Source organism: Petromyzon marinus, chromosome 61, assembly GCF_048934315.1.
Source record: "Petromyzon marinus isolate PM22_M1 ecotype Great Lakes invasive population chromosome 61, UKy_Petmar_22M1.pri1.0, whole genome shotgun sequence".
Taxonomy (NCBI): Eukaryota; Metazoa; Chordata; class Hyperoartia; order Petromyzontiformes; family Petromyzontidae; genus Petromyzon; species Petromyzon marinus.
The window spans coordinates 11,979,896-11,994,550 of NC_133727.1; the positions used below are offsets into that span (position 1 = coordinate 11,979,896).

The window sequence follows — 14,655 nt, forward strand, 5'->3', positions numbered from 1 at the left end:
CGCCACGTCACCTGGTGACGTGCCCTTGTTTGCCCGCGTGTTTGCGTGCGCGTGTGTGTACGAGCTCGCTGACAGCTCTTGCTCCAACAGTCCGTTGGTAATGGCTCTCCTTGGGATCTTCATCTCTGCTTGTGCAGGAGCAATGGCGCAGTGGTTAGTTTCCCGCTCGCGACGAATATCGGTGATGAATGTCATCCCGTCCTCTGAGGGAGACTCAGCCTCAAATGAGTACCTTGTGCAGTCTGTAAATATCGCCACTTGGGAGACAAAGGCGTGGTGGTGTTGGCCACCCATCCCAACAGCACTTGCCCCCGCAGTCTGTTGAAGGCTACACGGGGGATCTTTGTCTTTGCGTGTGTTTTGTTGACGTGTGTTTGCACATGCAGACGTGAAAGCGGTGAACTTTGGCTATAATTTCCTGACGTTCATCATCCTCTACAACAACCTGATCCCCATCAGCCTCCTCGTCACGCTCGAGGTGGTCAAGTTCACTCAGGCGCTCTTCATCAACTGGGTGAGGCCCCCCGAGATCGATTTCAGCATCATCAGTGTCATCATTAGCATCATCAGCATCATCATTATCGTCTTCATCAGCAGCATCAATAGCATCATCAGCAGCATCAGTAGCAGCATAAGCATCAGCGTCATCATCATCAGCATCATTATCGTCTTTATCAACAGGATCAATAGCATCATCAGCAGCATCAGTAGCATCAGCAGAATCAGTAGCATCATCCTCGGCATCAGCATCACCATTATCATCATAATCGTCATCATCAGCATCATCAGCGTCATCATCGTCATCATCAGCATCATCATTGTCTTCGTCAGCAGCATAAGTAGCATCAGCAGCATCATCATCAGCATCGTCATAGGCATCATCGTCAGGCGCTTGCAGATACTGTTTGCTGGCAATACGATCGTAACGTGTAGGAGTTTGCAACGTTATGATTCATAACATCAATACAAATTCAATTCAAACTCAATACAAACTCAAACTCGTCACGCTGGCTCTCACGGTGACGCCGTGGCCCAGTGCTCGTCGACGGTCACAGTTCAAATCCCCGCCCCGGTTATTGTTGCCAGTGTGCAATAGCCGTCACGATACCGCCACCGCCGCCACGCGCCGCCCGCTTCACAGCGGACGTTAAACGTCACTGGCAAGAGCCGGCCGTCGTGCGATGGCGTCGGGCTCCGATTTGGCTAAAATGACGCCGCAGGTTCCTCCGCCGGGATTCTGCCCCCACGGCGGCGATCATCGCCCCGCTCCTGATGCACCGATGCCCCCGGATCACGCTAGACAATGGCGCTCGTCCTGTTCTCTTGGGTTCTCGCCCGGTTGCACATCAAACTCGAAGCCGCCGCGTTCACTTTTCCGCGTTCAAGAACGTACAAACGACGCACGGAGAGGCGTCCGAGTGGGGCATCGAACCCCGGCACTTTTTGGCGCGAGCGCTGCCGCCCCGCGCGTGCGATTGACTTCGCAGGACGCCGAGATGTACCACGCGGAGAGCGACACGCCCGCCATGGCACGCACCTCCAACCTCAACGAGGAGCTGGGACAGGTTCGTGAGGGCGAGTGGGCGCATGCTGGGGGCTTGGTTTTTGGGTTGGTGAGTGGATGGATGGGTGGGCTGGGTGGGTGGGTTGGTGAGTGGGTGGGTGGTTGAGTGGTTGGGTGGTTGAGTGGGTGGGTGGTTGAGTGGGTGGGTGGTTGAGTGGGTGGGTTGAGTGGGTGGGTTGAGTGGGTGGGTGGTTGAGTGGGTGGGTGGATGAGTGGGTGGGTGGTTGAGTGGGTGGGTGGTTGAGTGGGTGGGTGGGTGGGTGGATGAGTGGGTGGGTGGATGAGTGGGTGGGTTGAGTGGGTGGGTTGAGTGGGTGGGTGGGTTGAGTGGGTGGGTGGGTGGATGAGTGGGTGGTTTGAGTGTGTGGGTTGGGTGGGTGGGTGGTTGAGTGGGTGGGTGGGTGGTTGAGTGGGTGGGTTGAGTGGGTGGGTTGAGTGAGTGGGTGGGTGGATGAGTGAGTGGGTGGGTTGAGTGGGTGGGTGAGTTTGAAGCTGGCAACTGGGGTCTCTACTTGTATTTACTTTCCGTAGGTTTTCACGGTTGTGCTGCTGTGCATGAACGACGCCGCCATTGTATTAAAAAGTGACACTTCATTATTATTATTAGTCATTATTATTCGTCATTATTATTAGTCATTATTATTAGTCATTATTATTTCTAGATTTAAAGCTTTCGTGACTGCAAGGATCCATACTCTTTGGTTCTATTCGGTAAAGTCACGTAGGTAAAAAATAAAACAACAAAAATCACGACGTTTCGGCCACAACACAGCGGCCTTCATCAGGTGAAGGGAGCAGACTGTCTCGAGGACAGCGCTGGAGTGAAACACAGCCACGCTCAGACCGCGACCTTTAAGCTGTGTGCGAGGAAACAAGGTGCCTTGACAAAGTAGTGGTACCCCAAACTTTCGCAGCTCTAAAAAATTCCCTTTTCACACCATCAATAGGTAAACTCCCCCTCCCCCCCTCGCCAACCGGCATGTTCACCCGCATGTACACCACCTCTACATCGTTCATCATGCTAAGTCGGCCAATCAAATGCTATTTTTTATGCTAATTCCTTTGTCAAGGCACCTTGTTTCCTCGCACACAGCTTAAAGGTCGAAACGTTGTGATTTTTGTTGTTTTATTTTTTACCTACGTGACTTTACCGAATAGAACCAAAGAGTATTATTATTTGTCATTATTATTATTCGTCATTATTATTAGTCATTATTATTAGTCATTATTATTAGTCATTATTCATTATGGCTATCAGATTTCGTAATGCGATACGATATCCATTTTCAAGACACGACGATTATAATAAATTCGGTTTCTCCTTTGACTTTGAAGCAGTACATTGCCCTTGCGATTTGTTTTTCTGCTTTGCCACTTCCAATGTGACCACCAAATTACGCCTCAGAGAAGTTGTTCCACTCTGCGAGAGTCTTTGGCCTGGCGACGCTGACGCCCGCAGCGCAATCGCAACAGAATTTGGGGAAGCAACGGAATAAAATAAAATAAAATTACAAAGATAAATGTGAATCGATGCAGCAGTGTGTGTGTGTGTGTGCGTGTGTGCTGTGTGTACGCCGTGTGTGTGTGTGTGTGCCGCATGTGTGTGCCGTGTGTGTGCCGTGCGTACCGTGTGTGCGTGCCGTGTGTGTGTGTGCGTACCGTGTGTGAGCGCTGTGTGCATGCCGTGTGTTTGTGTGTGTGCTGCGGTGTGCGTGTGTGCCGTGTACGTGCGCCGTGTGTGTGTGTGTGCGTGCCGTGTGTGTGCTGCGTGGATGTGTGCGTGTCGTGTGTGTGCGTGCATGCTGTGTGTGCGTGCCGTGTGTGTGTGTGCGTGTGTGCCATGTGCGTGCGTGCCGTGGATGTGCGTGCGTGCGTGCCATGTGTGTACGTGCCGTGTGCGTGTGTGCCGTGTGCGTGCATGTCGTGGATGTGCATGCGTGCGTGCCATGTGTGTACGTGCCGTGTGCGTGCATGCCGTGTGCGTGCATGCTGTGTGTGCGTGTCGTGTGTGTGCATGCATGCTGTGTGCGTGCCGTGTGTGTGTGTGCTGTGTGCATGCGTGCCGTGTGCATGCGTGCCGTGGATGTGCATGCGTGCGTGCCATGTGTGTACGTGCCGTGTGCGTGCGTGCTGTGTGTGTACGTGCCGTGTGCGTGCTGTGTGCGTGTCGTGTGCGTGCGTGCCGTGTGTGTGTGTGTGCGCTGCCACCCTCAGGTTAAGTACATTTTTTCGGACAAAACTGGAACCCTCACCTGCAACATCATGCAGTTCAAGAAGTGCTCCGTGGCCGGCGTGATGTACGGGTACGTCTCTCGCTGCTGGCTTGATCCGTGCGGGAACGGACCGTGGCACTGCCACACACACACACAACTATAATGACCGCTTTGAGCCAGCTCTGTCAAGCCGCACAATGATGACAATTACAAGTGCCACTACGTAGGCGGTGACGCCGTCACGGCACTCGTGCCATGTTAAGTGCACCTCGAAGCTGTCATGTAAAGCGTTGAAGGCTCGCTGGCAGGAGGTCACGGGACAGCCCCAGGTGTTATCGGTTCACCGACTGAGACGACTGGGAGATGCAACACGACCTGTGCTCCCTGCTGTGTCAACTTGGCGTGTTTTAGCCACCTGGCACTCCGCTCGTTGTTGTGAGCGTCGCTCCTCTGTCCATCGCTGTTGTTGGAGGGTCGCTGCTTCCACCTGCCCTGTAGCGTCCTACTCACCCTCACCCTCTATCCGGCCAAACGGAATCTGCTTCGCCGTGCGATGGCTGGGCATGTGGTGGCACGTATAGCCTGAAAAGACTGTTGGGGCAAGTGCTGTTAGCGAGCGGCACCTGTGAAGGCCGGCACGGCACGCGAGGGGATGGGTGGCCACCACCGCACCTAACCGCCGTTGTCTCCCGAAGTGGCAATGTTTACATTCCGCACCAGGTACTCATTTGTGGCTGAGTTGACCAGTGGATCAGGACCAGTTCAGATAATCGCCACCGGTGTTGACCATGAGCAGGAATCTAACTCGGGGCACCGAGGTTTGTAGCGCAGCGCGCTAGCCGCGACACTCCCCCGTACCATATGAGTCTCATCCCTCTGACCCTCCACGGCCCACGTGGAGATACTGGGGAGTCTGTCGCCTTTTCTCCGGCATCTCGGCCACGCTCGTTTTGATTTTGCTTCTGTGCTGTTGAACGTCGCTCAAGAGTTTTAGTTAAAAGAAACTAAAGACAAGGGAAGGCCTCCGGCACACAAGCCTCCAGGACATGGATGCCGAGGAGAATCCTTTTAGCAACGACTTTTATTTACCCAATGTTCGGTCAATGTGACCGAACTGACACATCGACGCTTTCAACCTTTGATGGAAAACGTTAAAAACGAATTGGCCAAACATCGTGATGCAAGGCACTTGGGAGAGGCTTTTGGGGATAAATAAAGACAATAATTTTTTATATTTTTTTGTTAATCAGATTTGCAATCCAGAGGTCGCCGGTTCGACTCCATCTCCCAGCGCGCCAGTCGGAACAACGGTGCAAGTTTCCTAAATCCACCAAGCAATACAAATGGGTTCTACCACAGTTGGTCGACCGACAGGTCACATGTTTGTGGGATAAAGTGTGGGTGCTCCCACCTCTACCGAGATGTCCGGCCAGTGTGGAAGAGTAGGCCAAAACACCCTCCAGAGAGGCCTCTCCATTGGAGGCCCTTCTGCCAGCGGTGCGGCCCGCGAGCGGTCGCGGGGGCTGTTGCCCGCGACTTGCCGAGCCGACGCTGTAGTTGGGGCAAGGGTAGACGAAGGCTCACCAAGTCGGCCACCGTGGCGTTGTTGTTGTCGTTGTTTTAATTCCCAATTGGAATGTTTGTAGAAACGTGCGTCTAGATTGTTTACATTATGTTGCTGCTATGAATTTCCACGTGATAATAAGCCACTTCGTTGAGCTATCATTTGTGGCCAAGTCACTTTTGAAAAACAGCTACAGTGAGGGAAAAAAGTTTTGATCCCCTGCTGACAAAGAAATGATCAGTCTAATTTTAATGGTAGGTTTATTTGAACAGTGAGAGAGAGAGTAACAACAACAAAATCCAGAAAAACGCATGTCAAAAATGTTATCAATTGATTTGCATTTTAATGAGGGAAATAAGTATTTGACCCCTCTGCAAAACTTGGTGGCAAAACCCTTGTTGGCAATCACAGAGGTCAGACGTTTCTTGTAGTTGGCCACCAGGTTTGCACACATCTCAGGAGGGATTTTGTCCCACTCCTCTTTGCAGATCTTCTCCAAGTCATTAAGGTTTCGAGGCTGACGTTTGGCAACTCGAACCTTCAGCGCCCTCCACAGATTTTCTATGGGATTAAGGTCTGGAGACTGGCTAGGCCACTTCAGTACCTTAATGTGCTTCTTCTTGAGCCACTCCTTTGTTGCCTTGGCCGTGTGTTTTGGGTCATTGTCATGCTGGGATACCCATCCACGACCCATTTTCAATGCCCTGGCTGAGGGAAGGAGGTTCTCACCCAAGATTTGACGGTACATGGCCCCGTCCATCGTCCCTTTGATTCGGTGAAGTTGTCCAGTCCCCTTAGCAGAAATACACCCCCAAAGCATAATGGTTCCACCTCCATATTTGACGGTGAGGATGGTGTTCTTAGGGTCATAGGCAGCATTCCTCCTCCTCCAAACACGGCGAGTTGAGTTGATGCCAAAGAGCTCCATTTTGTTCTCATCTGACCACAACACTTTCACCCAGTTGTCCTCTGAATCATTCAGATGTTCATTGGCAAACTTCAGACGGGCATGTATATGTGCTTTCTTGAGCAGGGGGACCTTGCCGGCGCTGCAGGATTTCAGTCCTTCACGGCGTAGTGCGTTACCATTTGTTTTATTGGTGACTATGGTCCCAGCTGCCTTGAGATCATTGACAAGATCCTCCCGTGTAGTTCTGGGCTGATTCCTCACCGTTCTCATGATCATTGCAACTCAACGAGGTGTGATCTTGCATGGAGCCCCAGGCCGAGGGAGATTGACAGTTCCTTGGCAATGGTCTTGTAGCCCATTCCAGCCTTGTGTAGGTCTACAATCTTGTCCCTGACATCCTTGGAGAGCTCTTTGGTCTTGGCCATGGTGGAGAGTTTGGAATCTGATTGATTGATTGCTTCTGTGGACAGGTGTCTTTTATACAGGTAACAAGCTGAGATTAGGAGCACTCCCTTTAAGAGTGTGCTCCTAATCTCAGCTCGCTACCTCTATAAAAGACACCTGGGAGCCAGAAATCTTTCTGATTGAGAGGGGGTCAAATACTTATTTCCCTCATTAAAATGCAAATCAATTTATAACATTTTTGACATGCGTTTTTCTGGATTTTCTTGTTATTCTGTCTCTCACTGTTAAAATAAACCTACCATTAAAATTATAGACTGATAATTTCTTTGTCAGTGGGCAAACGTACAAAATCAGCAGGGGATCAAATACTTCTTTCCCTCACTGTACGTAGCTCAGTGGGGCCTTTCCTGGTGAAATAAAAAGAGTTTAGTTTTACTTTTTTTGTGATTTTTTTACCTTTCCTATACTTTGCACTCCTACCGTGTTTTTGTATTGTTGTAACGTTCTGACCCCGTACCCCTCCTGGACATCATAGCTCATCCAATTGCCTCCGGCGTAAATAAAGATTTTCCGTCTCTCTCGATGGCACGCAGGAACGAGGCGGCGTCGCTTGAGAGCATCAAGGATGGCGTCTGTACGGCCGTTATGGACAACTTGCAGTGCAATCACGTGAGCCGCTCACACGCCACGAACCACACGCCACTAACCACATGCCACTAACCACACGCCACTAACCATACGCCACTAACCACATGCCACTAACCACACGCCACTAACCACAAACCACACGCCACTAACCACATGCCACACGCCACTAACCACATGCCACTAACTACACGCCACTAACCACATGCCACTAACCACATGCCACACGCCACTAACCACATGCCACTAACTACACGCCACTAACCACAAACCACACGCCATTAACCACACGCCACTAACCACTAACCACACACCACATGCCACATGCCACTAACCACATGCCACTAACCACACGCCACTAACCACAAACCACACGCCACTAACCACATGCCACACGCCACTAACCACATGCCACACGCCACTAACCACATGCCACACGCCACTAACCACATGCCACACGCCACTAACCACATGCCACTATCCACGAACCACATGCAATGAACTGCACGCCACTAACCACAAACCACTAACCACACGCCACTAACCACACGTCACGAGTGACATGCCATAAACCGCACGCTACTAATCACACGCCACTAACCACACGCCACTAACCACACGCCACTAATCACACGCCACTAACCACATGCTACTAACCACACGTCACGAGTGACATGTCATAAACCGCATGGTTAAATAGTTCCTTACACCCCTGGTTGTGGGTTCTATCCGAACCCTGCCGACTGCTGGAGTTTGCGGTGTCTCTTTCTGCCCATGGTTCCCTCATTGAGAATCAACAACACGCGGTCAGAGTATTTGGCTGCTCTACACTTCCACGTGATGATAATCCACTTGGGTGAGCTATCACTTGTGGCCAGGTCGCTTCTGAAGAAGAGCTACTTCGCTCAGTGGGCCTTACCTGGTAAAATAAAAATAGTTTTTGTCGAGTTTGAAATAAAAAATAGTTTAATTGTTTTAAAACGAGAGACACGGCATTAACCCTGCCGCTTGGTCTCCCTCCGTGGTGGTGTGCCGTTTGACTTCAGCCCACGAGTGCGGTGATCCGGGATTTCCTCACCATGATGGCCGTGTGCCATACAGTGATTCCCGAGCGCTCCGAGGGAAGCATCATCTACCAGGCCACGTCCCCCGGTGAGCGCCGCGTACACCCCATGGTCGTGGTTGGGTGGTTGGTTGGTGGGTTGGTTGGTTGGTTGGTGGGTGGGTTGGTGAGTGGGTGGGTGGGTAGTTGGTTGGGTGGTTGGTTGGTTTGGTTGGTTAGTGGGTGGGTTGTTGGGTGAGTTGGTGAGTGGGTGGGTGGGTTGGTGGGTGGGTGGGTGGTTGGTTGGGTTGGTTAGTTGGTGGGTGGGTTGGTGAGTGAGTGGGTGAGTGGGTTGGTGAGTGGGTGGGTTGGTGAGTGGGTAGGTGTGGGTTGGTGAGTGAGTGGGTGGGTTGGTGCGTGGGTTGGTGGGTTGGTGAGTGAGTGGGTGGGTTGGTGAGTGGGTGGGTTGGTGAGTGGGTAGGTGTGGGTTGGTGAGTGGGTGGGTTGGTGAGTGGGTGAGTGGGTTGGTGAGTGAGTGGGTGGGTTGGTGCGTGGGTTGGTGAGTGAGTGGGTGGGTTGGTGAGTGAGTGGGTGGGTTGGTGCGTGGGTTGGTAGGTTGGTGAGTGAGTGGGTGGGTTGGTGTGTGGGTTGGTGAGTGAGTGGATGGGTTGGTGCGTGGGTTGGTGAGTGGGTTGATGAGTGAGTAGGTCGGTGAGTGGGTTGGTGAGTGGGTGGGCGAGTGGGTTGGTGAGTGAGTGGTTGGGTTGGTGAGTGGGTGAGTGGGTTGGTGAGTGGGTGGGTGTGGGTTGGTGAGTGAGTGGGTGGGTTGGTGCGTGGGTTGGTGGGTTGGTGAGTGAGTGGGTGGGTTGGTGCGTGGGTTGGTGAGTGAGTGGATGGGTTGGTGAGTGAGTGGGTGGGTTGGTGCGTGGGTTGGTGGATTGGTGAGTGAGTGGGTGGGTTGGTGCGTGGGTTGGTGCATGGGTTGGTGGGTTGGTGAGTGAGTGGGTGGGTTGGTGCGTGGGTTGGTGGGTTGGTGAGTGAGTGGGTGGGTTGGTGCGTGGGTTGGTGGATTCGTGAGTTAGTGGATGGGTTGGTGCGTGGGTTGGTGGGTTGGTGAGTGAGTGGATGGGTTGGTGCGTGGGTTGGTGGGTTGGTGAGTGAGTGGGTGGGTTGGTGCGTGGGTTGGTGGATTCGTGAGTGAGTGGATGGGTTGGTGCGTGGGTTGGTGGGTTGGTGAGTGAGTGGGTAGGTTGGTGCGTGGGTTGGTGAGTGAGTGGATGGGTTGGTGAGTGGGTGGATGGGTTGGTGAGTGGGTGGGTGGGTTGGCTGGAATGGGCCTGGTGATTTCAGAAAGTCCCCGGTGTCCTGAAGCGTTTTTCAAACAACACCGCGGATCTTGTCCTTGAATGTGGCCACTGTCCGCTGCCGTGGCGTCATGCTTAACGACCTGGACTTGCAATCCAGAGGTCGCCGGTTCGAATAGATCTCCCGGTGAGGCAGTTAACACATTTGGAACCTCTGTCCCCGTCTACCCAGCAGTATAACAGGGTACATCACACTTCGTCGATCGGCAGGTCGCGCGTGGTGTGGCAAAGTGTGGGTGCTCCTCCCGCCCCTTCCAAGGTGCCTGGCCAGTGTTGAAGAATAAGCCAGCTCCCCTCTAGAGCGGGGCTCCCTCTAGTGCAGTCCCTTCTACCAGCAGTGGCATGAGCAAACAAATGGTAAAGGGTGGGGCTACCTGTTTCGTGGGGGGGCTACCTGGGGAGTGGGAGGGGCTACCCAGGGCAGGGGAGGGGCTACCTTAGTCGTGTGTGGGGCTACTTGGGGAGTGAGAGGGGCGACCTGGGGAGTGGGAGGGGCTACCTGGGGAGTGGGAGGGACTACCTGGGGAGTGGGAGGGGCTGCCTGGGGAGTGAGAGGGGCTGCCTGAGGAGTGGGAGGGGCTACCCGAGTGGGAGGGACAACCCGAGTAGGGAGGGGCCACCCGAGTGGGAGGGGCTACCCGAGTGGGAGGGACTATTGGTTGAGTGGGCGTGGCCATGGAACGGTGGGAGGGGCTGCCACTTTTCCACTTGTCCCGGCCGAGCCTCGCGTACACGCGGTGGATAGCCGCGTTGGTTTGACGTGCTCGTGTGCGTCGCGTGCGACCGAGTGCAGACGAGAGCGCGCTGGTGCGAGCGGCCAAAGACATGGGGTTCACGTTCTGCGGACGCACGCCCGACTCCATCATCATTGACGCCGTACGTTCGTCCCCTCTCCTCCACTGCGCCCACCGCGTTCCGCGCCGGCTAAGCTGCAGGCGTGGGTGGCTTACCCCAAGAATCGATCGATCTTTATTTCGATATTTGTACCAGCACCCCCACACGTCCTTTGGACGCAACCATCCATCCATCCCTCAATTCGGGCGTGATGTCCTGCCAGTATGAGTGTGATGTTAGGGTGCCGCTCAAATTTCCATGACCTACCAGTCCCCCTGTCACTGGCCATTTTGGTCAATCATGGTGCCAACGCCACTTGTGATGCTGTATCCACCACATTTCTCGTTTCAGCTGGGCAAGGAGGAGACCTACAAGCTCCTCAATGTGCTGGAGTTCTCCAGGTCTGTCTGTGACATGAACGAGCACTCAGTCTGTCACAGGAGGACTGCCACTTTGACATGGACCACCCGCCCAAACCCACCCACCCACTATCTAAAACCACCCACCCACCTATTGAAACCCACCCACTCACTCATTTACTCATTCAACCACCTACCCATCCACTCACTGACTCTCCCATCCACCGATTCACCTACCCACTAACCCACCCACTGAATCACTCACCCACTAAGCCACCCACTGATTCACCCACCCACTAACCCACCCACTAACCCACCCACTGAATCACCCACCCGCTAAACCACCCACTGAATCACCCACCCACTAACCCACCCACTGAATCACCCACCCACTAACCCACCCACTAACCCACCCACTGAATCAACCACCCACTAACCCACCCACTGAATCACCCACCCACTAACCCACCCACTGAATCACCCACCCACTAACCCACCCACTGATTCACCCACCCACTAACCCACCCACTAACCCACCCACTGAATCACCCACCCACTAACCCACCCACTGAATCACCCACCCACTAACCCACCCACTGATTCACCCACACACCAACCCACCCACTAACCCACCCACTGAATCACCCACCCACTAACCCACCCACTGAATCACCCACCCACTAACCCACCCACTGAATCACCCACCCGCTAACCCACCCACTAACCCACCCACTGAATCACCCACCCGCTAAACCACCCACTGAATCACTCACCCACTAACCCACCCACTGAATCACCCACCCACTAACCCACCCACTAACCCACCCACTGAATCACCCACCCACCCACTAACCCACCCACTCACCTGTGTGTGCATGCGTCGCCCTGCATGCCGCTGCAGCAATCGCAAGCGGATGTCGGTGATCGTGAGGACGCCCAGCGGGAGCCTCAAGCTCTACTGCAAGGGAGCGGTGAGCGTGGCCCTCTACTCACAGTGGGCGCCACGGTGGCTAGGAGATGTTAACTACCTCCCCTGCTATACAGGAGGTCGTGGGTTCTATCCCGACCCTGGCGCCTGCTGTATATTTGGAGTTTGCGAGCCTCTCACTCTCCCCGTGGCTGCGTGGATTTTTCTGGAGGTCTTCTGGTTTTTCCTTCCACATTTAGAGTAAACAAGCGTTTAGAGTATTTGGCTGTTATGAATTTCCACGTGATAATCCACTTCGTTGAGATATCATTTGTGGCAAGGTCGCATCTGAATTAGAGCTACATTGCTCAGTGGGCCACCCCAATTAATACAGCGGTTCATATTAACTGGGCAGATCAATCACTCTTTATTTTACGTGATAATGTTGCCCTTCATAAAGTAGGCATCAGTGCATATTTCAATGGAAGGGGAACGCTACAGGGGGGATGCAGAAACATGAAAGGTAACAACAACCCATCACGCCCTCAGTCACTAACACCGACTGAGCAGAATATGTAGCCGCGCGCTTGATAAAGTGCAACCGTGCGCAAGAAACCGCGTAAAAAAGTGAAGTGGATAAATACAAATGAGTGAAAATTAAAGAGGCAGACGCTCGCCGCCCACTTCAGGGCGTCACGTAAAAGGATGTCGCGTCGTCGTTCGCAAGAGCTGGCCATCGTGCGCTGGCTTCACCGTCCACGTTTGCCAAATTGGAAAAAACGTCAACGACAAACGACTTCACCTGGGATGTAACGCGCGGCAATAATTGGCCCCTCCTGCACAAACCTGGCAGCACCCTCCGGAGAGCGAGTCCGGAGAATGTCCCGGCTGAGACGGTGGAGTGGTTCGGCATGAAAGTCACTTCTGTAGGCCGGTCGTCTTAATGCCCTCGCAGCCTCTCGGGATCCGTGAGTGATGCCGGCTCCATCACTCTCGTTCTGTTGGGGATCCGTCAGCGTTGTTACAAACGGTCGTTGTGTCATCCGCCGTTGTTGGCCGCGTTGTGAGGTCGTGACGGCCCAAGCGAGGCCCGCCACCGCTACCGGGTACGGTGCCGGCAGGCCGGAGCGGCCCGCCGTGGCCTCAAAGAGCGGTCGGTTCTGCGTTGCAGGACAACGTGATCTATGATCGCCTGGCCTCGAGCGCGCTCTACAAGGAGACCACGTTGCAGCACCTGGAGGAGTGCGCCAGCGAAGGTGAGAGGGCAGCAGCGGCGGCCTCGCACTGACACGGTTGGCTACGTATGGTGCGAAATATGTTCAATGTACATACACCAACACATATGTACCCGGGGAGCCCTGCAGAGCCTCTCGGGACAGTCTTTTCCCACCTCTACCCCACGCTCTACCCCACGCTCTACCCCACGCTCTACCCCACGCTCTACCCCACGCTCTACCCCACGCTCTACCCCACGCTCTACCCCACGCTCTACCCCACGCTCTACCTCACGCTCTACCCCACGCTCTACCCCACGCTCTACCCCACGCTCTACCCCACGCTCTACCCCACGCTCTACCCCACGCTCTACCCCACGCTCTACCCCGCCGTAAGCGGCCTGCCGTCCGATTCTTGTGCGTGCCACCATTTGGACCGCCGGTTGTCCACCCAGCGGTGTCCACCCCCAGCGGTGTCCACCCCCAGCGGTGTCCACCCATTTTTTTAATCGCCAAGCTGGGAGATGGAATCGAACCGAGCTACCTGCAGCGCAGATGACTGTGATGATGGCGATGATGGCGATCATGGTAGTGATGGTAATAATGGCAATGACGGTGATGATGATGGTAGTGATGGTAATGATGACAATGGTAGTGATGGCGATGACGATGATGACGGTTATGATGGTAGTGATGGCGATGATGATAGCGATCATGGCGATGGTGATGGCGATGATGATAGCGATGATGGCAATGACGATGATGATGACGATGGTGATGATGATAGCGATCATGGCAATGATGATGATGATGGCGATGGTGATGATTATATCGATGATGACTGCGATGACGGTCATGATGGTGGTGATGATTGTACTGAAGACGACGACGACGGTGATGACAGCCACGATGGCGGCGGTGCCTCTCGGCAGGCCTGCGCACGCTGTGCTTTGCGGAGCGGGGGCTATCGGAGGCGGAGTTCGAGGCGTGGCTGGGCGAGTACCGCGAGGCGAGCACGGCGCTGCACGAGCGCTCCGCCCGCCTCGAGGCCTGCTTCGAGACCATCGAGAAGGTGCCCCTCCCGCACCGCCGCCGCCGCTGCCACGGTCTCAATCTCTCTATCGGAATCGTCTCTTTAGTCATCCTGGAAGGATCCCATGAGCTCCGAAGCTCCTTTTCACAGACGTCCAGTAAGGGGGGCGACCCCGCAGGTGACGGGGACCCCGCGGGTGACGGGGACCCCGCAGGTGACGGGGAACCCGCGGGTGAGGGGGACCCCGTGGGTGACGGGGACCCCGCGGGTGACGGGGACCCCGCGGGTGACGGGGACCCCGCGGGTGACGGGGACCCCGCGGGTGACGGGGAATCGCCACTCATGGCCGTTGATGTCGTTCATCACAGAGTACTCACCTGGGCACCGGGAGGGTGGGGGGGGTGAGTGTGGCGTGTGTGGTGAATGTGCCGTGTGTGGTGAGCGTGGTGTGTGTGGTGAGCGTGGCGTGTGTGGTGAGCGTGGCGTGTGTGGTGAGCGTGGCGTGTGTGGCGTGTGGTAAGTGTGGCGTGAGTGGCGTGTGTGGTGAGCGTGGAGTGTGTGGTGAATGTGCCGTGTGTGGTGAGCGTTGTATGTGTGGTGA

At 54.5% G+C, this 14,655-nt stretch overlaps 1 protein-coding gene across 5 annotated transcripts in view; it reads left to right on the forward strand.

Moving 5' to 3' along the window:
* Positions 1-14,655, forward strand: part of LOC116955769 (phospholipid-transporting ATPase IA-like) — a 139,629-nt gene that overhangs the window by 86,612 nt on the left and 38,362 nt on the right. For all 5 annotated transcript variants that reach the window (XM_076053575.1, XM_032977085.2, XM_032977084.2 and 2 more), the window contains exons 13-22: positions 387-514; positions 1,488-1,565; positions 3,779-3,867; positions 7,250-7,325; positions 8,348-8,453; positions 10,501-10,583; positions 10,893-10,942; positions 11,802-11,871; positions 12,979-13,063; positions 13,954-14,093. In XM_076053575.1, the coding sequence (XP_075909690.1) occupies positions 387-514; positions 1,488-1,565; positions 3,779-3,867; positions 7,250-7,325; positions 8,348-8,453; positions 10,501-10,583; positions 10,893-10,942; positions 11,802-11,871; positions 12,979-13,063; positions 13,954-14,093 (905 nt within the window). The remainder of the gene's footprint in view (positions 1-386; positions 515-1,487; positions 1,566-3,778; positions 3,868-7,249; positions 7,326-8,347; positions 8,454-10,500; positions 10,584-10,892; positions 10,943-11,801; positions 11,872-12,978; positions 13,064-13,953; positions 14,094-14,655) is intronic.